General features: G+C 43.9%; 2 protein-coding genes across 2 annotated transcripts; both read right to left on the bottom strand.

Annotated features, from left to right (window-relative positions):
* Window positions 1-11,286: 11,286 nt before the first annotated feature.
* LOC147974479 (NADH-ubiquinone oxidoreductase) lies at window positions 11,287-14,194 on the bottom strand. The gene is made up of 2 exons (XM_087517522.1): window positions 13,792-14,194; window positions 11,287-11,543 (listed from the first exon to the last, which is right to left on the bottom strand). The coding sequence occupies exon 1, from the start codon at window positions 14,089-14,091 to the stop codon at window positions 13,804-13,806; it is 288 nt and encodes a 95-aa protein (XP_087373648.1). The 5' UTR covers window positions 14,092-14,194; the 3' UTR covers window positions 11,287-11,543; window positions 13,792-13,803.
* Window positions 14,195-14,802: 608 nt separating this feature from the next.
* LOC147974478 (Tetratricopeptide repeat (TPR)-like superfamily protein) lies at window positions 14,803-26,388 on the bottom strand. The gene is made up of 21 exons (XM_087517521.1): window positions 26,193-26,388; window positions 26,039-26,113; window positions 25,193-25,312; window positions 25,072-25,112; window positions 24,207-24,418; window positions 22,141-24,080; window positions 20,722-20,946; window positions 20,493-20,640; window positions 20,280-20,396; window positions 19,840-20,039; window positions 19,504-19,739; window positions 19,202-19,412; window positions 18,958-19,113; window positions 18,715-18,872; window positions 18,329-18,521; window positions 16,988-17,352; window positions 16,683-16,863; window positions 16,287-16,516; window positions 15,562-16,210; window positions 15,399-15,483; window positions 14,803-15,304 (listed from the first exon to the last, which is right to left on the bottom strand). Exons 1-21 carry the CDS (start codon window positions 26,193-26,195, stop codon window positions 15,069-15,071), a joined length of 5,781 nt encoding a protein of 1,926 aa, XP_087373647.1. The 5' UTR covers window positions 26,196-26,388; the 3' UTR covers window positions 14,803-15,068.
* Window positions 26,389-26,592: the final 204 nt, after the last annotated feature.

Here is a 26,592-nt window from a genome sequence, read left to right as displayed (position 1 = left end):
ACATGCTAGGCTCGTCAAGTCAACCTAAGTGTTTCGCGTGTGTAAATCTGTCTTACACCCGTTGTATGTGAACGTTAGAATCTATCACACCCGATCATCACGTGGTGCTTCGAAACGACGAACTTTCGCAACGGTGCACAGTTAGGGGGAACACTTTCTTGAAATTTTAATGAGGGACCATCTTATTTACTACCGTCGTTCTAAGCAAATAAGATGCAAAAACATGATAAACATCACATGCAATCAAATAGTGACATGATATGGCCAATATCATTTTGCTCCTTTTGATCTCCATCTTCGGGGCTCCATGATCATCGTTGTCACCGGCATGACACCATGATCTCCATCATCATGATCTCCATCATCGTGTCTTCTTGAAGTTGTCTCGTCATCTATTACTTCTACTACTATGGCTAACGCTTTAGCAATAAAGTAAAGTAATTACATGACATTTATGTTGACACGCAGGTCATAAATAAATAAAGACAACTCTTATGGCTCCTGCCGGTTGTCATACTCATCGACATGCAAGTCGTGATTCCTATTACAAGAACATGATCATCTCATACATCACATATATCATTCATCACATCCTTTGGCCATATCACATCACAAAACACTTGCTGCAAAAACAAGTTAGACGTCCTCTAATTGTTGTTGCAAGTTTTTTACGTGGCTGCTATAGGTTTCTAGCAAGAACGTTTCTTACCTACGCTTAAACCACAACGTGAATTGCCAATTTCTATTTACCCTTCATAAGGACCCTGTTCATCGAATCCGATCCGACTAAAGTGGGAGAGACAGACACCCGCTAGCCACCTTATGCAACTAGTGCATGTCAGTCGGTGGAACCAGTCTCACGTAAGAGTACGTGTAAGGTCGGTCCGGGCCGCTTCATCCCACGATGCCGCCGAATCAAGATAAGACTAGTAACGGCAAGTAAATTGACAAAATCAACGCCCACAACTGCTTTGTGTTCTACTCGTGCATAGAAACTACGCATAAACCTGGCTCTGACACCACTATTGGGGATCGTAGCAAAAATTTAAAATTTTCTACGCATCACCAAGATCAATCTATGGAGTAATCTAGCAACGAGGGGAAGGAGAGTGCATCTACATACCCTTGTAGATCGCTAAGCGGAAGCGTTCAAGTGAACGGGGTTGATGGAGTCGTACTCGTCGTGATTCAAATCACCGATGATCCTAGTGCCGAATGGACGGCACCTCCGTGTTCAACACACGTACAGCCCGGTGACGTCTCCTACGCCTTGATCCAGCAAGGGGAGAAGGAGAGGTTGGGGAAGACTCCATCCAGCAGCAGCACGATGGCGTGGTGGTGGTGGAGGAGCGCGGGACTCCAGCAGGGCTTCGCCAAGCACTACGAGAGACGAGGACGAAGAGGGGTAGGGCTGCGCCAACAGGGAGATTCAATCGTGTGTTGGGCAGCCCCAAACCTCAAGTATGTATAGGGGGAGGGGAGGGGCTGCGCCCCCACCTAGGGTTCCCTCCCTAGGGGTGGCGGCAGCCCCCAGATCCCATCTGGGTGGCGGCCACAAGGGGGAGAGGGGGGAGGCGCACCTGGGGTGGGCCTTAGGGCCCATCTGCCCTAGGGTTTGCCCCCCTCCCCTCTTGGAGGTGCCTTGGGCCTTGGTGGGAGGCGCCCCAGCCCACCTAGGGGCTAGTCCCTTCCCACTATTGGCCCATGTAGGCCTCCGGGGCTGGTGGCCCCACCTGGTGGACCCCCGGACCCCTCCGATGGTCCCGGTACACTACCGGTGATGCCCGGAACACTTCCGGTGGCCAAAACCATACTTCCTATATATCAATCTTTACCTCCGGACCATTTCGGAACTCCTCATGACGTCCGGGAACTCATCCGGGACTCCGAATAACATTTGGTAACCGCGTACATACTTTCCCTATAACCCTAGCGTCATCGAACCTTAAGTGTGTAGACCCTACGGGTTCGGGAACCATGCAGACATGACCGACACACCTCTCCGGCCAATAACCAACAGCGGGATCTGGATACCCATGTTGGCTCCCACATGTTCCACGATGATCTCATCGGATGAACCACGATGTCAAGGACTTAATCAATCCCGTATACAATTCCCTTTGTCTAGCGGTACGATACTTGCCCGAGATTCGATCGTCGGTATCCCGATACCTTGTTCAATCTCGTTACCGGCAAGTCTCTTTACTCGTTCCGTAACACATCATCCCGTGATCAACTCCTTGATCACATTGTGCACATTATGATGATGTCCTACCGAGTGGGCCCAGAGATACCTCTCCGTTTATACGGAGTGACAAATCTCAGTCTCGATTCGTGCCAACCCAACAAACACTTTCGGAGATACCTGTAGTGAACCTTTATAGCCACCTAGTTACGTTGTGACGTTTGGTACACCCAAAGCACTCCTACGGTATCCGGGAGTTGCACAATCTCATGATCTAAGGAAATGATACTTGACATTAGAAAAGCTTTAGCATACGAACTACATGATCTTTGTGCTAGGCTTAGGATTGGGTCTCGTCCATCACATCGTTCTCCTAATGATGTGATCCCGTTATCAATGACATCCAATGTCCATGGTCAGGAAACCGTAACCATCTATTTATCAACGAGCTAGTCAACTAGAGGCTTACTAGGGACATGGTGTTGTCTATGTATCCACACATGTATCTAAGTTTCCTATCAATACAATTCTAGCATGGATAATAAACGATTATCATGAACAAGGAAATATAATAATAACCAATTTATTATTGCCTCTAGGGCATATTTCCAACAAAACGTTCTTGCTAGAAACCCATAGCAGCCACGTAAAACATGCAACAACAATTAGAGGACGTCTAACTTGTTTTTGCAGGGTATGCTATGTGATGTGATATGGCCAAAAGGATGTGATGAATGATATATGCGATGTATGAGATTGATCATGTTCTTGTAATAGGAATCACGACTTGCATGTCGATCAGTATGACAACCGGCAGGAGCCATAGGAGTTGTCTTAATTTATTGTATGACCTGCGAGTCAATGTAAACGCCATGTAATTACTTTACTTTATTGTTAACCGTTAGCCAGTAGAAGTAATAGTTGGCGAGAAAACTTCATGAAGACATGATGATGGAGATCATGATGATAGAGATCATGGTGTCATGTCGGTGAGGAAGGTGATCATGTCGCGCCTCAAAGATGGAGATCAAAGGCGCAAGATGATATTGGCCATATCATGTCACTTTATGATTTGCATGTGATGTTTGTCGTGTTTACATCTTATTTGCTTAGAACGACAGTGGCATAAATAAGATGATCCCTCACTAAAATATCAAGAGATGTGTTCCCCCTAACTGTGCACCATTGCGAAGGTTCGTTGTTTCAAAGCACCACGTGATGATCGGGTGTGATAGATTCTAACATTTGCATACAACGAGTGTAAGCCAGATTTACACATGTGAAACACTTAGGTTGACTTGACGAGCCTATCATGTACAGACATGGCCTCGGAACACGAGAGACCGAAAGGTCGAACATGAGTTGTATAGTAGATGCGATCAACATGGAGATGTTCACCGTTGATGACTAGTCCGTCTCACGTGATGATCGGACACGGCCTAGTCAATTTGGATCATGTATCACTTAGATGACTAGAGGGATGTCTATCTGAGTGGGAGTTCTTAGGTAATATGATTAATTGAACTCATTATCATGAACATAGTCTAAATTGTCTATGCAAAATTATGTTGTAGATTAATAGCTCGCGCTTTAGCTCCCTGTTTTAATATGTTCCTAGAGAAAGACTAAGTTGAAAGATATTGTAAGTAATTGTGTGGACTAGGGCCGTAGTCTGAGGATTGTCCTCACTGCTACACAGAAGGCTTATGTCCTTGATGCACCGCTCGGTGTGCCAACCCCTCTGTCGTCGTCTGTGGATGTTGTGAACATCTGGCAGACACGTTCTGATGACTAATTGATAGTTTAGCGCCATGCTTTACGGCTTAGAGTGGGGGCTCCAAAAGCGTTTTGAACGCCATGGAACATATGAGATGTTCCAAGAGCTGAAATTGGTATTTCAGGCTCATGCCCGTGTTGAGAGGTTGAGACCTCTGACAAGACCTTTGCCTACAAGATGGAGGAGAATAGCTCAGCTAGTGAGCATGTACTCAGAATGTCTGGGTGCTTCAACCACTTGAATCAAATGGGAGTTAATCTTCCAGATAAGGGAGTGATTGACAAAGTTCTCTAGTCACTATCACCAAGCTACTAGAGCTTCGTGATGAACTATAACATGCAAGGGAAGATGATCCCGGAGCTGTTCATCGAGCTTAAGGTCGTGAAGGTAGAAATCAAGAAGGAGCATCAAGTGTTGATGGTTAACAAGACCATTGGTTTCAAGAAGGGCAAGGGAAAGAAGGGAAACTTCATGAATATCAAGCTAGTTGCCCCTCCAGTGAAGAAACCCAAGAACCCAAACCCGAGACGAAGTGCTTCTATTAGGGGAACGGTCACTGGTAGCGGAACTGCCTCAAATACTTGGTAGATAAGAAGGCTGGCAACTTCAACTAAAGTATATTGATATATGTGTTATTGATGTGTACCTTACTAGTACTCCTAGTAGCACCTGAGTATTAGATACCGGTTCAGTTGTGAAGATTGGTAACTCGAAACAAAAGCTACAGAATAAACGAAGACTAGCTAAGGGCGAGGTGACGATGTGTGTTGGAAGTGTTTCCAAGGTTGATGTGATCACCATCGCACGTTCCCTCTACCTTTGGGTTTAGTGTTGAACCTAGATAAATGTTGTTTGCATTGGTGTCTGCGTTGAGCATGAACATGATTAGATCATGTTTATTGCAATACAGTTATTCATTGAAGTTAGAGAATAATGGTTATTCTGTTTACATCAATAATACCGTCTATGGTCATGCACCCAATGTGAATGGTTTATTGAATCCCAGTCATAGTGATACACATGTTCATAACATTGATACCAAGAGATGTAGAGTTGATAATGATAGTACCACTTTATTGTGGCACTGTCGCTTAGGTCATATTGGTGTAAAGCACATGAAGAACCTCCATACCAATGGACTTTTGGAGTCACTTGATTTTGAATCACCTGACACATGCGAACCATGCCTCATTGGCAAGATGACTAAAACCCCGTTTTCTGGAACAATGGAACAGGCAAGTGACTTGTTGGAAATCATACATGCTGATGTGTGCAGTCCGATGAGTGTTGATGTGCGCGGTGGATATCGTTATTTTCTCACCTTCACCGATGAATTGAGTAGTCTGAAACATTTGAAAAGTTCAAGCAATTTCAGAGTGAAGTTGAGAATCATCGTAACAAGAAGATCAAGTTCCTACGATCTGATCAAGGGGAGAGTATCTGAGTTATGAGTTTGGCAATCACTAAAGACAAGGTGGAATCGTTTCACAGTTGACACCACCTGGAACACCATAGCGTAATGGTGTGTCCGAACGTCATAATCGAACCTTATTGGATATGGTGCGTTCTATGACGGCTCTTGCCGATCTACCACTAGCGTTTTGGGGTTATGCATTAGAGACAACTACATTCACTTTAAATAGGGCACCATCTAAAGTCCGTGGAGACTACACCGTATGAACTATGGTTTGGCAAGAAACATAAGTTGTCGTTTCTTAAGGTTTGGGGCTGCGACGCTTATATAGAAAGGCTTCAGCCAGAAAATCTCGAACCCAAAGCAGACAATTGTGTCTTCATAGAATACCCAAAGAAGACTATTGGGTATACCTTCTATCTCAGATCTGAGGGCGAAGTGTTTGTCGCTATGAACAGGTCCTTTCTCGAGAAAGAGTTTCTTTCGAAAGAATTGAGTGGGAGGAAGATAGAACTTGATTGTTGAACCTTTACTTCAACCATCAGAGTAGCGCAGCACAGAAAGATGTTTCTGTGGGACCTACGTCAGTTGAAGAGAAAGCTAATGATGATGATCATGAAGCTTCAGATCAAGTTACTATCGAACCTCATAGGTTGACAAGGGTGTGTACAACTTCTGAGTGGTAACCCTGTCTTAAAGGTCATGTTGTTGGACAACGATGAACCTATGAGCCATGGAGAAGCGATGGTGGGCCCGGATTTCAACAAATGGCTAGGAGCCATGAAATCCAAGATAGGATCCATGTATTGGAACAAAGTATGGACTTTGGTGGACTTGCCCGATGATCGGCAAGCCATTGAGAATAAATGGATCTTTAAGAAGAAGACAAACACTGATGGTAATGTCACCATTTATGAAGCTCGACTTGTCTCAAAGAAGTTTCCGACAAGTTCAAGGAGTTGACTGTGATGAGACTTTCTGAATCATAGCGATGCTAAAGTCTGTTAGAATTATGTTAGTAGTTGTTGCATTTTCATTTACGAAATTTGGCAGATGGATGTCAAAGCAAAGTTTCCTTGACGGTTTCCGTGAGGAAAGGCTGTATGTGATACAACCAGAAGGCTTTATCGATCCTAAGGATGCTAAAGGATATGCAAACTCCAGCGATCCTTCTATGGACTAGAGCAAGCATCTCAGAGTTGGAACATACGCTTTGATGAGGTGGTCAAAGCTTTTGGGTTTATGCAAAGTTTGCAAGAAACTTGTATTTGCAAGAAGGTGAGTGGGAGCACTACAACATTTTTGATAAGTATATGTGGATGACATATTGTTAATCGGAAACGATGTAGTATTTCTGGAAAGCATAAAGGGTTGTTTGATTTGAGTTTTTCAAAGGAAGACCTAGGTAAAACTGCTTACATATTGGGTATCAAGATCTATAGAGATAGATCAAGACGCCTGATGAGACTTTCACATAGCACATACCTTAACATGATCTTGAAGGGGTTCAAAATGGATCAGTCAAAGAAGGAGTTCTTGGCTGAGTTGTAAGGTGTGAAGTTAAGACTTGAAGCTCGACCACATCAGAAGAAAGAGAAAGGACGAAGGTTGTCCCCTATGCCTTAGCCATAGGCTCTATACGATATGACATGCTGTGTACCGCACCTGATATGTGCCTTGCCACGTATCTGGCAAGGGGGTACAAGAGTGATCCAGGAATGGGTCATTGGACAGCGGTCAAAATTGTCCTTAGAGGAATAAGGAAAATTTTCTCGGTTTTGGAGGTGATAAAGAGTTCGGCGTAAAGGGTTACGTCGATGCAAGCTTTAACACCTATCCGTATGACTCTGAGTAGCAAACCGGATATGTATAGTGGAGAAACCATTTGGAATAGCTCCAAGTGGAGCGTGGAAGCAGCATCTACAATATGACATAGAGATTTGCAAAGTACATACGGATCTGAATGTTGCAGACCCATTGACTAAACCTTTTTCACGAGCAAAACATGATCAGCACCAGAACTCTATGAGTGTTCGGTTCATCACAATGTAACTAGATTATTGGCTCTAGTGCAAGTGGGAGACTGTTGAAATATGCCCTAGAGGCAATAATAAAATGGTTATTATTATATTTCCTTGTTCATGATAATTGTCTATTGTTCATGTTATAATTGTATTAACCGGAAACCATAATACATGTGTGAAAACATAGACCACAACATGTCCCTAGTGAGCCTCTAGTTGACTAGCTCGTTGATCAATAGATGGTTGTGGTTTCCTGACCATGGACCTTGGATGTCATTAATAACGGGATCACATCATTAGGAGAATGATGTGATGGACAAGATCCAATCCTAAGCATAGCACAAGATCATGTAGTTCGTTCGCTAGAGCTTTTCTAATGTCAAGTATCATTTCCTTAGACCATGAGATTGTGCAACTCCCGGATGCCGTAGGAGTGCTTTGGGTGTATCAAACGTCACAACGTAATTGGGTGAATATAAAGGTGCACTACAGGTATCTCCGAAAGTGTCTGTTGGGTTGGCATGAACCGAGACTGGGATTTGTCACTCCGTGTGACGAAGAGGTATCTCTGGGCCCACTCGGTAACGCATCATCATAATGAGCTCAATTTGACTAAGGAGTTAGTCACGGGATCATGTGTTACGGAACGAGTAAAGAGACTTGCCAGTAAAGATATTGAAGAAGGTATAGGGATACCGACGATCGAATCTCGGGCAAGTAACATACCGATGGACAAAGGGAATTGTATACGGGATTGATTGAATCCCCAACATCATGGTTCATCCGATGAGATCGTCGTGGAACATGTGGGAGCCAATATGGGTATCCAGATCCCGCTATTGGTCATTGGTCGGAGAGGTGTCTCGGTCATGTCTGCATGGTTCCCGAACCCGCAGGGTCTACACACTTAAGGTTCGGTGACGCTAGAGTTGTAATGGGAATAGTATGTGGTTACCGAAGGTTGTTCGGAGTCCCAGATGAAATCCCAGACATGATGAGGAACTCCGGAATGGTTCGAAGGTGAAGATCGATATATTGGACGAAGGGTATTGGAGTCCGGAATTGTACTGGGAATACCGGGTGACAACCAGCGTTCGAAAGGAGTTTCGGAGGCCCCGACAAGCGTTGGGGGGCCTTATGGGCCAAGGGGAGGGGCACACCAGCCCACTAAGGGGTTGTGCGCCCCTCCCATCCAATCTCACCTAACCTGGAGAGGTGGGGGTGCCTCCCCTAGGGCAGCCGCCCCTCCGACTTGGGGGGCAAGTTTCCTAGGTGTGGGGGCGCCCAAACCCATCTAGGGTTTCCCCTGTGGCGGCCGCCCCTCCCCTAGGGAAACCCTAGGGCGCCTCGTCCTCCCCCCTTCCCCCTATATATAGTGAGGGAGAGAGAGGGCAGCCGCACCCCTTCCCCTGGCGCAGCCCCTCCCTCCTCCAACACCTCCTTCTCCTCCGTAGTGCTTGGCGAAGCCCTGCCGGAGAACCGCAAGCTCCTCCACCACGCCGTCGTGCTACCGGAGCTCTCCCTCAACTTCTCCTCTCTCCTAGCTGGATCAAGGAGGAGACGTCCCCGGGCTGTACGTGTGTTGAACGCGAAGGCGCCGTCCGTTCGGCACTTGGATCAGATCTTCCGCGATTTTAATCACCGCGAGTACGACTCCATCAACCGTGTTCTTGTAACGCTTCCGCTTAGCGATCTTCAAGGGTATGAAGATGCACTCCCTCTCTCTCGTTGCTAGCATCTCCTAGATTGATCTTGGTGACACGTAGGAAATTTTTGAATTATTACTACGTTTCCCAACAGGGTAAACAAATTACGGTTGGGCAATTGATATAAGAGCAAATAATTATGACGATATCCAAGGCAATTATCATGTATAGGCATCACGTCCAAGATTAGTAGACCGATGCCTGCCTACATTTACTACTATTACTCCACACATCAACCGCTATCCAGCATGCATCTAGTGTATTAAGTTCATGAAAAAACGGAGTAATGCAATAAGAACGATGACATGATGTAGACAAGATCTATTCATATAGGAATAGACCCCATCCTTTTATCCTTAATGGCAATGATACATGCGTGTCATGTCTCTTTCTGTCACTGAGATTGAGCACCGCAAGATCGAACCCATCACAAAGCACCTCTTCTCATGGCAAGAAAAATCAATCTAGTTGGCCAAACCAAGCCAAAGTTTCGGAGAAAAAATACGAGACTATAACAATCATGCATAAGAGATTTCAACAAAGACTCAAATAATATTCATAGATAGATATGATAATAAACTCACAATTCATCGGATCCCAACAAACAAGGACGCGCTTGCGCGCCAGGGCGAGGAGCCAGCGGGCGGCGCGGTCGAAGTGGCGCACGCGGACGCGGGCGGTGAAGCCGTCGACGGGCGCGAGGCGTCGGGCGCGGCGCCGGACCACGGGTCGAACTGGATGTCAAGGTCGGGGACGGATTCCCAGCGGCGGCGCCAGGCGCGGGACAGGCGGCAGGTGCGGACCAGCTCCTCGAAGGGGAGCCGGGCGAGATGCCGTTGAGCATCTCCGGCGGAAGCGACATCAAGTCGTCCAGGACCGCCCGCCAGCGCCGGTTACTCCCCGCGCCCTCCATTCTCTTCGTCGTGGGTTTACGTGGGGGGTGGGGTGGTGGGACGGGGGATGTGGCGGTGCTGATTGTGTGCCCGTATGTATCTATGGTGAGGAACTGGTTGGCGTCTTCCTAAGGCTGGCCGGACTTTGCAAATTCAACCCTCAAATGTCCACGGACACGTCCGGGCATCTCTGCGGACAGAGACCGGTCACGTTTCAAATTTGCTCCTCTACATCTGAGTTTCTCATATTTCACCCCATAAAGCCCTACAAACCATGCAAAATAAACCTACGTGCTACGGTACCCTAGCTACAATTCATCGTCGGAGATGTCCAAGACATCGGTGTCGGGCGTCGGGTGGACGGACGCGTAGGAGGGCTCTGGCTCCTCCTCCTCTGCGGCGTGCTCCGCCTCCATCTCCTACCGACAACGGCGGCTGGCCTTCGCATTCGACTCCGAGCGGGGGGAATCGAGGATGGCATGCTGCTCCGCCTACAGATCCGCGTCCCGAGCGTCCCCTACATCCTCTTCCGGCTCCTCCTCCTCCTCCTCAAGTCCTCCGAATCTACTCCATTCGGAGGTAGCCCCACGGTGATCCGGGCTTCACACCTTTCCCGAATCTGCTCAAGGAGTTGCAGCCCGCGCTTCGATGTTAGATATGGATGGCTCCTTACCCGGTGGAGTGGGGGCATGTCTACTAGTGGTGGCGGAGTAGAGGAATGTCTACTAGTGGTGGTGGACGGGGAGTGGAAAGTGACGACGACAGTGGACAGGAAAGGAAAATATGGACAGGGTAGGGTTTCGATGTTGGCGGTCGACTTAACTAGCCGGGCTAGCCACTACGCAACCGGTCGAAGCACCGCCACACGATGCCATCAATTTGATGGAGGAGATGAGCTTCGACTTCGTCTTCAGTCCAACGTGGTGGACGCACCTGGGCACCCTCCATATCCACCCAATATTTAAGCTGGATATGAGAGCCGCCAGTTAACCCGGGCGTTTGAAGTTTAAGCTGGATATGAGAGCCACTAGTTAACCCGGGCGTTTGAAGAGCCCGTCTGGGACGCATCTTCGTGACCAGGTCGTCCGCCCGAGCGTGCCCGGGCGTTTGAGGCGAAGGAATCCGTTCAGGATCCGATGGCTCTGGTTGGAATTTTCAGATTTGCACCAAAAATCGGTTTTCACATGATTCGTTGCCATTAACATTTGATAAAGCAGACCATCAAGGCCAGCCTAAGAACTCGCAGGTCTCAAGCATGTGCGCGGCGAGATAATTAAACCACCAAAAGGAAAAACATGTGCACAGTGAGATTATTGAAAGCTTTCATGGTACAAAGACTGAAAATCAACAGATACAAAGCATTTCAGGTATCTTGCCGAACAGGAAGTTTGTCAAAGTAACCATTCAGCAGATGAACCAACTGGGGCAGTTCAAGGATAAATATGAAACAGAAGGGAATGCAATCACAGTCGTTTTGAGGGAAATGAGTTCCTTATTGCTGCCCGCGTAGATCCGGTGCAACCACACTTCCTCACGGATGATGCCTGCGGGGAAACGAATTAAACGTCATGAAACCATCCGAGTTCTCAAGCGTGACGGAAATAAAACTTGGAGAGCACAAGTGGACAGATGCTTTTTAAGCAAAAAAAAGCATACTGCCGACGTGCCGACTTGCCAACCATATGGATTAAGCAATATATTATTTGTCAGGCAGCACAAACGGATATATGGACACTAGAACACGACTTCAAATGATTGAAAGATAACAATTCAATAGCAGACCTGGTCATGATATAATTTCTTGGAAAATGTGCATCTTCGAGGTTATTAGAACGTTCAAATGAGTTAAATCGAGCAGGGAATGAACATGCAAAGCAGCGGCTGACAATCAGCTGGTACTCCCAAGTGCACTTGCGGGATATAGACACTCAAACATGACTTCCCATGATAGAAAGATAGCAATTCAATAGCTAACCTGAGGTATAATTTCTGAGAAATGTGAATCTTTGAGGCTAGGCTACTGTAATGTTCGAATGATTTAAAGTGAGCAGTGAATGATCATGCAAGAAGTGACTGAAAATCATCTGGTATTTCCAAGGGTGCAACCTTCTGTTCTTTGATTATGTAGCAGCCATACTTGAGCTAAGGGTACAGGAAAAAGAACTACAAAATTTTATGATTATGTAGCAGCCAAAACTCATAAGGCCCTCACAATAGACATTTTCTTCTAATCAATGGAATTGCTTCTTCATAGTAAAACAAGGAGAGTAAGTTCAAAGCACAAACTAACTAATCATCAAAAAATAAGGAAGATGGCAAACTAATCATCAAAAAGTAGGTGTTACTTATCAGCAACTCAATTCTCAAATCCAGGATCCACCTAGAGTAATAAGTTGGTAAATAGTACTATCTCTTACTCCCACTATTCCTTGATATTGATGGTCTCAATACACACATTTAGCCATACATTTCCATACAACAACAAGTACAAATACTTATGTCTATATTGGTCAACGTTTTCAAAATTCTGATTGTGCGCATTGTAGAAGGGCATATACTTAAGAATGGAGGGAGTAAGTTGTATCATACGCAAAATTATGTATGTCTTATGAGTATATGTTTCCACTCTATAGACAGCACGATAGCTACCTGATGTTCAATTTTGAAATTTTGAACAATGCTAAATTTGTGAAGCAGGTCATCTAATATCGATGTAGTTAGAAGAGCATTAAGGTCTTAATCATTGCCACTCAGAGCTTATGGTGCCGGTATTAACAAAGCCTAATGGGTTGTGTATGAACTAGAACCTTGACAAGCAGCAAGTTGCTCAATTCAAGTGAACATACTTATCTGTCACCCCCTTTGGTTAACAGAAGACCTAAGGTAACAGATTTAAGTCTGATACACGAATGACCAAATACATAGATAGAACCTACAAGTTTGAAGAGAGTATTATCTATCCTTGATCCTCACAGAACAATGTCACCAACATTTGCATGATTACTCAAGCATGCCCTAGTACAACCAGATTGTAAGAGCATCTCGATGAGTGCAGTTCACATGTGAGACAGAAATGATCCAGTAGCCCAGTCAGGCAATTGCATAACAAAAACTAATTAAGGCTGATGAATTCAACAAAATCAAAACAGCCCAACGAAAAGCGCACACTATCGAAAGGCAGTGTACTTTGAATGTTCTAGCATGCCTACAGGCCTTCTCATCACTCACGAAACAAACATTAAACAGGACTGGAGATCCAGACAGCAACACGAAACACACTACGTTAACAGAATGCCAGTGGCTGGGGTAACACAAAGCCTAACTCATCAAAACCTGAAATAAAAATCCACTAAAGGCTTCTCCAACCAGCGGACTAAAGTAATATACTGGTATCTCAGCCCGATAAAACACGCTCGTAGAAGTATTTTAACAATGTTTTTGGTAATATTCACAATGGATAACCGGTGGAGATAAGGCGATTCAGTACAGCTTCGCAAAATCAACTAAATGGTAAGCCATATGAACTGCTCCGTCCTTCACCCAGCAGCACCCAAAATCTGGCATACTAATAACTTATACAATACCAAACTATGCGGCCCAAACTAAACGACACCTAGCTGGAGCATTCTAACCTACATCGAATTCTCCTCCACGGATCGCCGCATTCGAATCCGCCTGCGCTATCAATCCAATCCCTCCCTAGGCAGGCAGAGACGACTGCGGACACGGCAAAATGGACGGAAGGAACAACGAGCATGTAGATCTGGCTGGAGGGGAGGGGAAGTGACGCACCGGATTCGGATTTCAGGACGAGGAGGGCGGGGCGGGGCCGGCGTGGCGGGCGAGGAGGTCGTCGTAGGGGTCGCGGCGGCCGGCGGCCTGGCTGATCTGGGGGTCCCAGGAGAGCTGGGAGTTGAAGCGGTCGAAGGTCCAGAAGCCGTAGGGGCGGAGCGGGAGCGCCCAGGCCGCCTTGGTGCGCTCGCACCGCTCCTTCATCCGGTAGACGTGCGCCCGCTGCGCCTCGTCGCGCTGGTCTGGGTCCTCCATCAGCCGCAGGATCAGGTTCTCCGCGAACTCCATGATGAATCCCATGGCGGCCGAGGCTTCTCTCTCTTTCGCTCGCGAGGGGGGTCGATCTGAGGAAATGTCTTCTTCCTCCGGCCCGGTCGGCGTCTCGTGGTTAGGGATGGTGGGTGGGTGGCCGGCGGCGATGTCAACGTGGATTTGCAGCAGATGATGACCGGCCCAGCCCGGCCCAACAGTTTTGGGCCGGAAGGTGATATCAGAAGTTAGCCTAGTCCGCTCATTTTCAGTTCTGTTTAACTGAAGAAAAAGTCAACTAAAAAAACTGAAGAAAAAGTCACCCCTAAAAAAACTGAAGAATACTGGTCAAAAAAATGAAGAATAAGTTTTTTTTCACTGGAGACTGAAGAAAAAGTTTACGCTTGAAACGAAGAAAAAGTGGGAATCTTTTTTTGTGTGTTCTAGAAAAAAAATTGTACTAATCCGAGTGTTTGGGACAAGTTTAGGGTGCAAAATATTTTTTGATGGGAAAATTTAGGGTTCAAAATGTAGCATGTGCAAGATGATGCAGTAAAGTGAGCACTGGCCATTGGGGACTAGTTGATGTATCAATGCTGCATTTAACCACTCTGTTGCAAATATCTCACTCTTTCTATTTTAATCTGTTGCAAGTTCCTAACACTGCCTAGAAATTCAAGATGGTAGGATTAGATCCAAAAATGTAAAATTGGTCGTCACAGGTTCTCACGGCTGTGGAAAAAGTTGGCTAGAAAACAAGTCTGAAAAGTGGGGTAAGATGTTAAAAAGGTGTGGCGCATCACAACTCTGACTACAACCAAACACTCACCGAACTTGCATGTCCTTAGTGTTACATTAGCTTCTAATACAATGTTAGTTTTATACACCAGGAAAGGCATCAGACCTAGTCCTGCTACAACTGCAGTAAGTACATCATATTTCTGCTGGAAGGGAAGAAGCCTTCAATCTAATCAGAACTCATGACCATCCGCGGAGCTCACATGGGTGTACAGAAGCATGATGTACAATCAAGCTGCACCGGCATTGCCTTGACCGCCATCCGGAGCACTTTCCATTGTCCTAGATGAGCTGCTGCGCGACAGTTGAGATGCCGCGGTGCTGGGTTTCTGTGCCTCGGTGGCAATCAGCGATGCGCTGCCCTCTGCTTCTTGGTGGAGAGGAACAGTGGCCGCTACTGGAGCAGAGGCATTTGCTTCTTGAACTTCACTGGACACGGTATGCGCACTCTTTTCTTTGGAGGTGACTGTGAACAACAAACAACGCATATCAAGGTAAATAAGAGGGAAGGTGGTTATCATTTCAGCACATGCCCAGATGTGAGAAGTTGCGCGAAATACCCAGAGAAGAAACAGAGCTGTGCGGTGCTGGAGGCGTGACTTGTGACGAAGCTGCCGCCGTTAGGGTTCCTCTTTTATTTCTTGCCTGCAGAAGGAATGAAATGATGTGAAGGATGAAACGCTACACAGCAAGTACTCACGTGATGAGCAGTGCAGGACGTACCTTCATCTCATCGCAGTACTTTACGACAGCGGATATGTTGCAATATCGACCGTGAACTAATGTATATACCCACAGAAGGAGCTTCCTTGGGATGCTTAGGTCAAGGGTGTCAACTATACCGGGGGCTTGCTGTAATAACCCTTCAACAGATGCCTGGGATGGGGTTACTGTGTAGAGATTAATACCTGAGGGAAATGTTCCACAAGAACTGTCCCGATAAAAGTTGTAAGTGCTCTTCATTACAGTAACTGCAGTCTCCATGTTATCTTCGGATGTCTGTCTGATCGGAATGTTTTTAATTCTAGCGAGTGTCTCAAACCAATTCATGTCAAGACCTTTGAATTGAGTAGGCCCATCAGGGGATGAGATAAGGAGCTCATCAGGTTGCAGATCAACGTACAACAGAAGGCCATTGGATAATGGAACAGGCTGATTGTCTGTGTCCATAGATTCAGGCAGCGGGGTGATTGAGGCCAATTTGATGAGTATACAACGGCACCATGACAGAGAAGCATGCTTACAGATCTTCGCAAAGTTGCTATTTGTCAATTTAGGTGTCTTGAAACGCTTTCTTATCTTCTCGTTTAGTGCTTCAAGAACATCTACTCGGACATCACTTTCGAGCAAATGGATATATTGGTGGATATAGCTGCCATAAGGAAGCACTAATAAGACAACTATCTAGCTTAAAGAATAGTGTATTGCACTCTGATTGAGTTACTTACCCGTAAAGATTGCATTCTGACAACTCTGGACTGTTCACCTCTGGTATGGTGCTTATATCACCCAACAGGTTTGCATGGTCCATGAATACACCAAACATTTTCTCAAGTAGTTGCTCAGTAGAAACATCACCACAAACTCGACGGATCTCAGGATCATGGATCGCTGCTGTTAAAACTTGAAGATACTTCCCGAGACCGACAGGAACAATATCACCCAAACATAGAGCAAACTACAAAAGAGAACAAATAGGTATTGTATATCCAGAAAAAAGGTACTCCCTCTGTAAAGAAATATAAGAGCGTTTAGATCACTACTTTAGTGTTCTATAAATGCTCTTATATTTCTTTACGGAGGGAGTATGTATTAACATCATTATACTGATAATTAGGAGGTACCCTCTTATCGGTTCGCAGGTATGTGTATGCCCTCTCAAGAGTCCACAAATCCATGTTCTTCTCCAACAGGTCCAAGTATAGTATCATATACTTCCTGATGCATGTAATGAATTTTCGTGAACTTTCTGATAAACTGACCTCCAGATTCTTTCTGGATACACCGATATTCGGATTTTTCCTCCTGAAAGAAAGAACGGACAATAAGAATTCTTTGGGGGAACTATCAATATCAGAAGTTGTAAAAGTCAATTACATCAGTATGTAAGTTCACAACAACATTACACATGTAGCAAAAGAGGCTTTACCTTCCTTTTCTAACAGCACCATCAATTTCCCACATGTTCACTGTAAAGGAAGAGCGAGTGGATTTGAAACAAAATGAGAGCTCTTCCTTAGCCCGCTCCAGGTCCCCTGCTTCACCCCTTCTATAAAATCCTTGAGCAAGCTTGTACCTTGCCTTGTGGAAATGCTTTAACTCCCCTTCCACACAAGTACCAAGGGCATGCAGACAGTCATCATAAAGGATGTGCCATGCTTTATCAAGTAAATCAGGCTTAACTAACTTATTTCCCTCCGCATCATCCAGAGCATTATCATTCTGTTCAGAGGACCCCAGCATGCTCAAGACATTTTCCTTAGTCGACTGGTTGTATGTGTAATCAGCAACTACCTACAAACCACACAATCCACAAAGTTAACATTTAATTACCTATTACTAAAGTACTATGACACAGATAAAACCATAACTACCAACAAGGATGCATCTCTGATTGGAAATCCAGAATGACGAAGGTCTCATAAAGTATTTTGACATTACAAGATTTTAATATTTAAGATTCTAATTCACAGTTTGGTGTTATATATAATACTTAAAATTGAGCTCTTGGTGCCAGACAAGTTGCCCAATATAGCCAAAGAGCTCAAAGATCCTGAGCTGACTTGGGCTCACTTGTCGGTGGCTCAGTTCGCAAGAACGAGCTGAGCCGAGCACTGCTTTGTCTTTTCACTCGTTGTCTTAATGAGCCAAGCTGGTTCATCAGCAGCTCATTAGCTCGTTTCATGTGTAATATAGCCCGAACCACATCTAATCTATCCTATAGAACATAAGGCCACACTTGTTTAGTTGGTATTTTGACATCACATATGTCGGGGGGGGTTTATCTATGAGAAACTTGGTTGGTGGTTGTTGAACTTAGTGAAACTATTACTTGCGTTGTTCTAGAACTTTAATTATTTATATGGCCTGTATGGAACCATTATTTATTATATATAAGAATGCCTGATAGAACTGCAATGCCTAGCATAGCCCCTAAAATCCAGTGACCAAATGTAACCACCTGAGCTATCAAGATGCCAGATCTTGTCCAAGATACAGTTATAAATGTACTTCACTAATGTGCTAAATTAACCTTTTTAAAAGAGAAACCATCTGAAGAAACACAGACTCAGCCATTTGATTATCAACATGAGCATGGCTTCACTGGTGGAACATTCCATACCATCACTCACAAGTCAGTCAATATGAAAAAGCATATCCGGGTGAGGACAGGAGTATACTAAAACCATCAAATGAAGAGACTAAACTGATGCCTAACATTTCTCTCCATTTGTTTAAAAATCAATTGACATATGTTATCTTAACAAACCTGTATCACATTAAGATTCTGTTTCCCTCGGGTATAAAGTAATTTCAAGCGTGATGCATGCATCCTGTAAACCGGGTCAACTGCAGTTGGATTCAATGTGATGGCTTTCTTGTAGTATGAAAATGCCTTAGCAGGTGATTGCCCCAGTTTCTCACACAGCTTTCCAAGGTAAAATGCATGGAGCCACTGAGACCTGCAAGATAAATAAGCATCATATCATTACATGTACGGCTCAGACTCTAGGAGGTGCTCATAGGGGAGCTAGGGTGTGCATGCTACATTCATAGGGGTGAGTGTGTGTGCGTATTTGTGAGAGTCTACGTCTGTACTGTGTTTCCAAAAACAGAAGATAAAAAGATGAGTACAGGTTTTGTGTGCCAGATTACATGAGTTCAAAAGCCTTCTCAAATTGCTTCAGCGAATTTCGGCAGTTAATGTCCCATGTTGCATCCTTCACAGGCAATATAGATCTTTGATCATAAAAAGGTACCACATTTTGAACGCTGTCATAGTAAACTAGGGCCAATAATTCATGCATTTCAACCTGAAAAAAGGTGATTAGATGTCATTCCCAACACAAAGGCATCTCGCTGGTGAGTACCGGAAAAACAATAGACTGATGGATACACCTGATCAGGAATAGTTTTAGCCAATATTAAACTCATCATCAGGCTGCGTCGACTATGTCTACGGCCTGCCTCAACCCTTTGAATTAAAGCTGTATTTGTTCCCCAATCCAAAATGCTTATATGCTTACTACCATCGTTCAGCAACAGGTCAACTTCCTGTGGAAGCATGACAAACACTGGTTATACAACAGCATTGACTATAATACAAGCCAAACTTCAGCCAATTCCTAACTAAGAATATTACCTCATCATATAAACTTGAAAGCCTTTGCCAGCTTTCAAACCGTAATGGGTTATACAACAGATCATACTTGAAAAGATTTGCACTTTGTTCAACAAATTCTCCTCCTTCCTTTTTCAACACAAAACCTGTGTACTTGTCGCTGGGACTTGTATCTTCAGCTTCTGCGATGTAGTGATACAGGCTTCCATAAACATCTGAGTAAGGCTCGGAGCTGCATGAATCAGTCACAGAAAAAATAGTTGGTGTATATCCTCTACTGATTCTGTTTCGGTGCTTAAGGGAGTCTAGGTGCAATGTAAAACCTGTCAGCGGAAAGTTTCTTGAATGCTTCATAGCCTGTTTCACCTGGAAACAGTACATTCAGGACTGCTTCCCTAGATCCATGGGTATCATAAATTTCACAGAGTATCTTTTCACATGAATCAGGTCCGTCCAGGAAATTGTCAAGAGGGTTATTAACTAATATTTTAGAAGGTGGCTGAGGAAAATGTTTGCGTATCGCGCGCAGCACTCTCCGTAGTTTAACCAAACCAGTTTTCTGAAATAATAAATTAAGAACAGAAAATGCATTAATTCTCTATATTTAATGCTTCATACAATCAAAACTGAAACTAACAACTCATTATGAATTTACTCACAGATAGCTCTTTTGCATATGGTAGGACATACTGAAACACATCAGCACACTGTTCTTTTGTTTGATAGTCACCGCGGCTTGCATTCTTATGTACGGCTAGATCATCTTCACTGCAAGAATCCGGGTTTATCTTCAAACCATATAAGCAGAAAAAAGCCTGGTCCAAGGCACTATCAATACTTGATTGCATTTCCTCCAACTCTGCATTGGCAGAGCATTTATCAGGATAAATACCAACAAAAGGCTACATTTATTTGTTTGTTAATATACTTTCACTACAGCACCAAGAATTAAGGAGTAAGGATCGGTTCTATATGCTCACAGAGACAAAACTAGCCAGCATTGTCTGGCATTATACAACATCTGTAGTTCTCTGCCACATAATAAATAGAACTATAGGAGACACAAATTATAAACATGGTCAGAGTAATCGGGGCCTACCCGATTCTTCCTCATCCTCAGAGTTATGCTTATTGTCACAAATAGGGCGGTCATCAGTTACACTGTCCTCTGCTCTGCCACTTTCTAGAAGTGAATCTCCTTCCGTTCCATTTGGATCTATATAATAAGATAGAGAAGACCAGTGCAAGCAGTTAAGTAGTTAACTGACAAAGAAACATGTCCACCAGAATAAGTTTGCTAAGAAAAACCTACTAAGTTGAGATTTTAGCTTCACGTCTAATGCCATGAGATGTTTGACTGCAAACTTGAGGAAAGTCCCTTCCTCCCCTTGACCGTCCCTTCCGGCACAGCAGAGCCCATACTCAGCAAGCAAATCATGGACTGCGACAATTAAGTCAACCTGCATAGGTGAACAAAAGTAAGTTGAACATAAAAAAAAAAACACCATAAATCTTATCACTAATATGAAGGAAACACATACCTGAGTTTTGACCGATATCGTTGGATCAAGATGCTGAAGTTTGCAAAACGCAATGGCTGCATCTACAAGGCAAGAACTCTCCAACTGGTCAGCCTCATCCGAGGTTCCAGAGCACGAGAGTTTTCTCCATACAATCATCTTGACAGCAGCACACATGATTGTAAGAAGCAATGATTGAATATTGCCAATGATATGAACTAGTGAACTCAAGCCCTCTTGCCAATCCTGCAAATAATAGCAAACAGTCACTTTGGTGACACTGTTAGGATCCATTAAATTACTGACTGGTGTGGGGTGTCGTATTTTTACAGGGATAATCATGACATATTACTAAGTACATTGAATAGTCATAAGTTACAACACACATAATACCATACACCATCCTAGCACACCTTTGATAAGCAACTTTACAATGTACTATGAGACAGCCAAAGGAGCAAACACATAGGAAGCGCAACATAAATCATCCTAGAATGAACAGCATAGCAAATTCCCCAGTCCCCATACCACCATAATAATGGTTAGATCCTATAATGAATAGCAGACAGCTCAGATGAACTTCTTGCATGCGCAAGAAATTAACCACTGAAATGCTTCAACATTCAAAATAACATTAACTTCCTATTATATCTAATTACAGAGCTTTAAAAATAGCAGGATAACATAATGGCATCAATATGACCATATGTGTAACTTTTTGCAGCTGCAGCCTGCAAGTCTGGAAAACTTGCCAATCTACTATGCCGTCCTGTAGTTTGACTACTAAGATAATATGGTGGTAAAAAAAAGATAATAATGTGCGAAGTATATGTTTACAACAAACATGCTTATTTATTTTTCTCCATGGCGAATCTAGGTGTTTATAAATAAAACATATAATAAATGGCCAAAGTTAGACTACCTGTCATAATTCATAAATGCACCAAATTTTAAATATTCCAACATCCCATCTATGCAGCCTACATAGAGCTATAATATTTACTCCCTCCGTCCCATAGTATATTGGATGTAATAAGATCTTATATTATGGGACGGAGGGAGTACCAAATATCCTTCAACATCATCAAGGCTACAAAAACTCTAAAGATTTAACAATGACTTCTCACTTATGCTCATCTTAAATAGTTAAAGGTATGCTTGGTCTGCAGCAAAAACATTGGCAAGCCAATATTTGGCAATACCAAAACCTGTCAATGTTCAGCAATTTTTGTAGAGATATGCAATGTAATTTGGTAGGCAATCAACAGATAACCATCTTTTTGGGCTTGCCATATTTTGGCATCAACCAAAATGCCCTAAATATTTCTGGCTAAGAGAACACTAACGTGCTGATATCTAGTACGCCCTCTGTCCCTAAATGACATTTTGGCAAAAAATGACTGGTACAGAGATTCATAGACAAATGAAGTGATGACTTACAGAAGTATCACATTGATCAATAACGTCTTTTGCTGTACTGACACTTCGTGATACGTCCTTGACTGCGTCCACAACACTGTCCAGCCGATTTCTGTTCAGTGCTTCCACAAAATCCGCATCACTTGAAATGTTTCCCTTGTGGGGAGTAATAGATCCAACCATGCCAGCTGCCACAGTTAGAACTTGTATTTTCCTTCGGTGAGAGTCAAGATAGATATTGACGTTCATTGGTTTAGCCTTTTCACATGCAGATATTAAGACATCCAAGGCACCCAACTCAAGTGAAATCACGTTCTCACTTTTGCTCGGCAAATCATATGCATTGCCACCATAGACATCATTGGTGGAAAGCAACAGTGGAGGAAGCAATTCCTTGAACTCTGTATGAGTTATGTTGTTGATATTCTCATCGTTCTTCCAAAGTAAATAATCGAGCTTGATCAAGTTAATTTCACGCAGAATCCTATCAGCTGTCAGAAACTTTATAAGCTTGCTGTGAGGTAGAGGGATAAACTCTCTACTGCCATTCGTTTTGCTGCTACTTCTTAGGAGTGACAGAGCAACATTGAACTCCTTATAAGCTTTTTCTTTGCACTCTTGTGCAAGGGACAGACAGCCACTCAGCCAGAAGAAGCGAATCCAGAACACATAATCAGTATTTGAAGATGTTTCATCACAAAACATGTTACTGGAAATTGATCCGTTAGAGTTTGAACAGCTTTTGGACGTATCTGAAGCATTTCTCTCTGTTTTATCACTTGAACGTATTTCTGCCTTGCAGTTTTCCTTATCCAAATCAAAGCTGGTGGAGTTCATTTTCTCAACAGATAATGGCAATTCCATAGCTACTGATTCGATGACCTTACAAAGATGGTAAGAAGAATCAGATAGTTCTGAGGATGTTGATGGGCTTCCAGAACATATAGCTCGATCATAGTATAGTTCAGCAAGAAATAAACTGCACAGCGCAGATCTATCTTGCGCCCAGCCTCTAGTAAGTTTCTCTAGTTCAACAAAGTTAGCAAAGTAATCTTGAAAAGGTATGTCGATATGAGCAATCTCCTCCAATAACATAAAGCCAATATGACAAGGACCATTGTTCTTGCATATCTTTAATAGAAATTGCTTAACATCGTCTGCCTCACGGTCGGACGTATATGTGGGAATTTCTGGATTAGAAATGTCAGCATTTCCAGAAGAATCAGTCTTATATGCAGTGCTTGCCCCCTTCAGGATAAATGAGTCTAGAAACTGAGTTATTGCATGAGATAAATCTTTGCCATTGGATTCATTTTCATCTTTTTCGGGTTTGCGACTCCGCAGCCTCTCAAGGCGTCTGCTTCGCCTTTCATGAGGATGTTCTCTGTCTGAATTAACATCTTTCTCTTTAACTGTAGGTGTGCCATCATGCGATTGTAAACTTTCACCATCCCGGTACAAAACATTTTCACTTTCACCAGCAGATTCCATAGGTTTGGATGTACCTATAGATAAGACGACATCCACTGTGTTATAAGCAAGCCCCTTGACAGTCCCCTCAGTGTCTGAACATCTAGTCTCAGTATTTGCACAATGATTTTCATCAGCTTTCACATTTTTTGCAGTTAAGAGACTTATGATGCCATCTAAAACCGATGTCCATTTGGCTTCAACAAGTTGCAATGTTGCATCCCGTTTACTCCTCTTCCTTGTTTCTTGATTTAATACATTGTCTGCAGATTTTCTTTTATTGGAAAATTCAAGTTTGGCATGCTTGGGTTCAAGGATGTCGATACCCCGTGGTGCAAAAGGCACTGGTTCCACATCTTCAATGGTCTTCTTTACATGTAATGCACGATGATGTGATGGCCAATTCATAAGTATTAAATTTGCTACTGAAACACAAGAAACTTCATCACGGATCGCTATAAGGATCTCCAAAAGTTTCTCCATGCAGTTCCCTGTATAAAGCAACCAAAACTGAATGAAAAAACAAAAAAAAGGCATCACAAGTTTAAGATATGGTAGTTAAACTACTAAGTAGCTGATTAAATCAAAAGAAAAATGGAATGAGAAGGACATCATACAATTGTTTGGGCTGCATAGAAGCCCTTGCTCAAATGCCCATCTTGATATGCTCAGCAAACCCATTGTGCATGAGAGTGTTCCCAGATGATTCCATACAACTGAATCATTTGTATCAAGCTCCACAGCTTGTAGGTAACAGCGGAGAGCATTATCATAAAATTTCGATCCTTGTCGAAGGAAAACAGATGCAAGGTTTTTCAATGTCAAAAACCTGTGCAATTAAGGATGAAGGTCAGCATTTTGAACAGCAAATACTAATGCCGCACATTTCAAGTCAGTCAACCAATTCAAGATCAAGACAAAGACCGACCATTTACACACACAAAAAAAGACAAAGACAAACTATGCAATGTGTTCTACGATAAACCTTCAGGTTTCAGCATGTTATGACATGCAAGCAGTGCATTATGATTTTATTATGACATGCATAGGATTAGCTACTTACTAGAGCCGGCACACCATTCTGATTCATACTGATAGATTTGAAATAACTAGCATAATATCCGTGTAGTGAGACAGATTGAAAAAAAATACTATAGAACTAAAGAAAATAGGAAATATGCCACTTGTGCCAGATCAAACTACAGATACAGACATACTTGCCCTCTTGTCAACGATATATGCTAGATCCAACATGTGGTGTAGACAATGGTGAATAGACCACTGCCACTAGTTGACATCTTTTATAGGGGTACAGGTTAGTTTTTGCAATAACATTGTTTTGTGAATAGTGACCAGTTTCATCCAATTTTGCATGTAACATCCACATTATGTCCAGGAGTTTGACAGACACATAATCCTCTCAATGATGAATAAAAAAGTACATTTATAGCATGACCATTACAAAAAGGTGACAAAGAGAACCTTAGCTGCAGCAAATGCTGATCACTGCCAATGTTCTCAACCTGTTGAAATAAACAATTGTTGAAATGAACAATTTGCTGTTATGAAGGAAGAACATCTGAAATATTCTTAGTGAGATTGCCTGAATTTCGGATATTAGTGGATCCTTCAAAACATCCTCCAAAAGATCACAAGCTTTTGTGTAGTCTTTTTCTTGCAACTTGAGGAGTCCCTCATGGTATTTATGCGAAAGTGCAGATTCCTGACAGCAGTAAAAGGTTATTTCAATAATACAATATATTATGACAACAACATTAAGAGCTTCTAAAACTCAAAAGTCACTCTAGCCCCTTCTTAGTATCAAATATATTTTGACAGACATATTAAGAGCTTCTACAACTCAAAAATCAGACTCTGGCCCTTTTTAGGCTGCGGTTGGCATTGAGGTGGATTATGATAATCCAGCTTATCAACCAGCTCATCCAACCATATTAAAAGCTTTTGATGTTTGTTTAACCAACTTACCTCTAGTTTCGTGGCTATTTTCCCACAGCAGATTATAAAACAAGCACAATGCAGCACAGTTCAGCAACTGCAAACTGAGCCTTGGTAGCAAAAACAAGGCTATGTGCATATATATAACCACAAGGAAGTCCTCCTTTTGAATCAAACATGGCGTGTACACTACATAACTCAGCGTCAGGACCAGTTGCACTAAACCTGAAAGATCTAACTATAGTGTATTGCCCTCCTGCGCCTGCAATCTTGGCAATGCAAGCATTGGAGTCTGTAGTTTCATCTACCACGCCGCGTTTAACTGAATCACATACCCCAATTAACCCATCACATTGCGCTCGGCGAAATCGAAAACCCTAACGTGGCCCGGGTGACGAGCTACATACCAAGCCCGCTGGAAATTCAGGCATTAGGAGCGTGGCACGCTCGGAGAGAGACGGGCGGGAGGAAGGGCGGGGAGAGGAGTTCGTACCTGTGCTTCCTTGGTCGGCGCGAGCGGCTCCCACTGGCCGACGGTGTCGCTCTCGTTGATGGCCGCGATGGAGAACTGCGGAGGGGCGGAGTGAGAAGCAAAGCAATCAGACAAGGGGGGCGAGGGGGCGCGATACGAGGGGCGAGGAGCTCACCATGGCCGGCGGCGCGGAGGAGGCCGCACGGGGACCGGCGGCGACGAGGGTCCCGGCAGCGAGCGGTGGTCGCCGCCGGGGAAGTGCGTCCCGAGAATAATTACTGCTTCGCCTTTGCCAAGGTTTTTTCCCCTCGATTGGGGTATGGGTTTCATGGGCTGGGGCCGGGGCCGGGGCTACAGTGTTGTGAGATGCGTTTGCGTGTGGGGTCGTGTTGCCCATGGGCTTCTGCCATCTGTGTCGTCGCTAAAACACGTTCAACCGCTGCGCCGGGCTGGGTTTCGGGCCGGGCTTGTGAAAGCCAACCTTATGTTCTCAAGCCCAAGCCCCGCCTAGAGCCCGAAATACACACTTTTTCAAGTCTGAGTCCGGCCCGACATTAAGCCCAAAGACCCAGCCT

Source organism: Triticum urartu, chromosome 4A, assembly GCF_056163025.1.
Source record: "Triticum urartu cultivar PI428250 chromosome 4A, HENAU_Tu73, whole genome shotgun sequence".
Classification (NCBI taxonomy): Eukaryota; Viridiplantae; Streptophyta; class Magnoliopsida; order Poales; family Poaceae; genus Triticum; species Triticum urartu.
Note: the sequence above shows the minus strand (reverse complement) of the source record. Positions and strands in the feature narration are given on the sequence as shown.

Bases quoted from the DNA above. Each gene is read 5' to 3' on its own strand.
- LOC147974478 (XM_087517521.1), bottom strand. The intron at 19,114-19,201 runs GTAATATTCTTA...ATGCTTCCACAG, and splicing joins TTTCAAGTTTATATGATGAG to GAAGTTGACCTGTTGCTGAA. The intron at 16,517-16,682 runs GTACCTCCTAAT...TCTCTTTTGTAG, and splicing joins ACCTGCGAACCGATAAGAGG to TTTGCTCTATGTTTGGGTGA.
- LOC147974479 (XM_087517522.1), bottom strand. From the start codon at position 14,091: ATGGGATTCATCATGGAGTTCGCGGAGAACCTGATCCTGCGGCTGATG.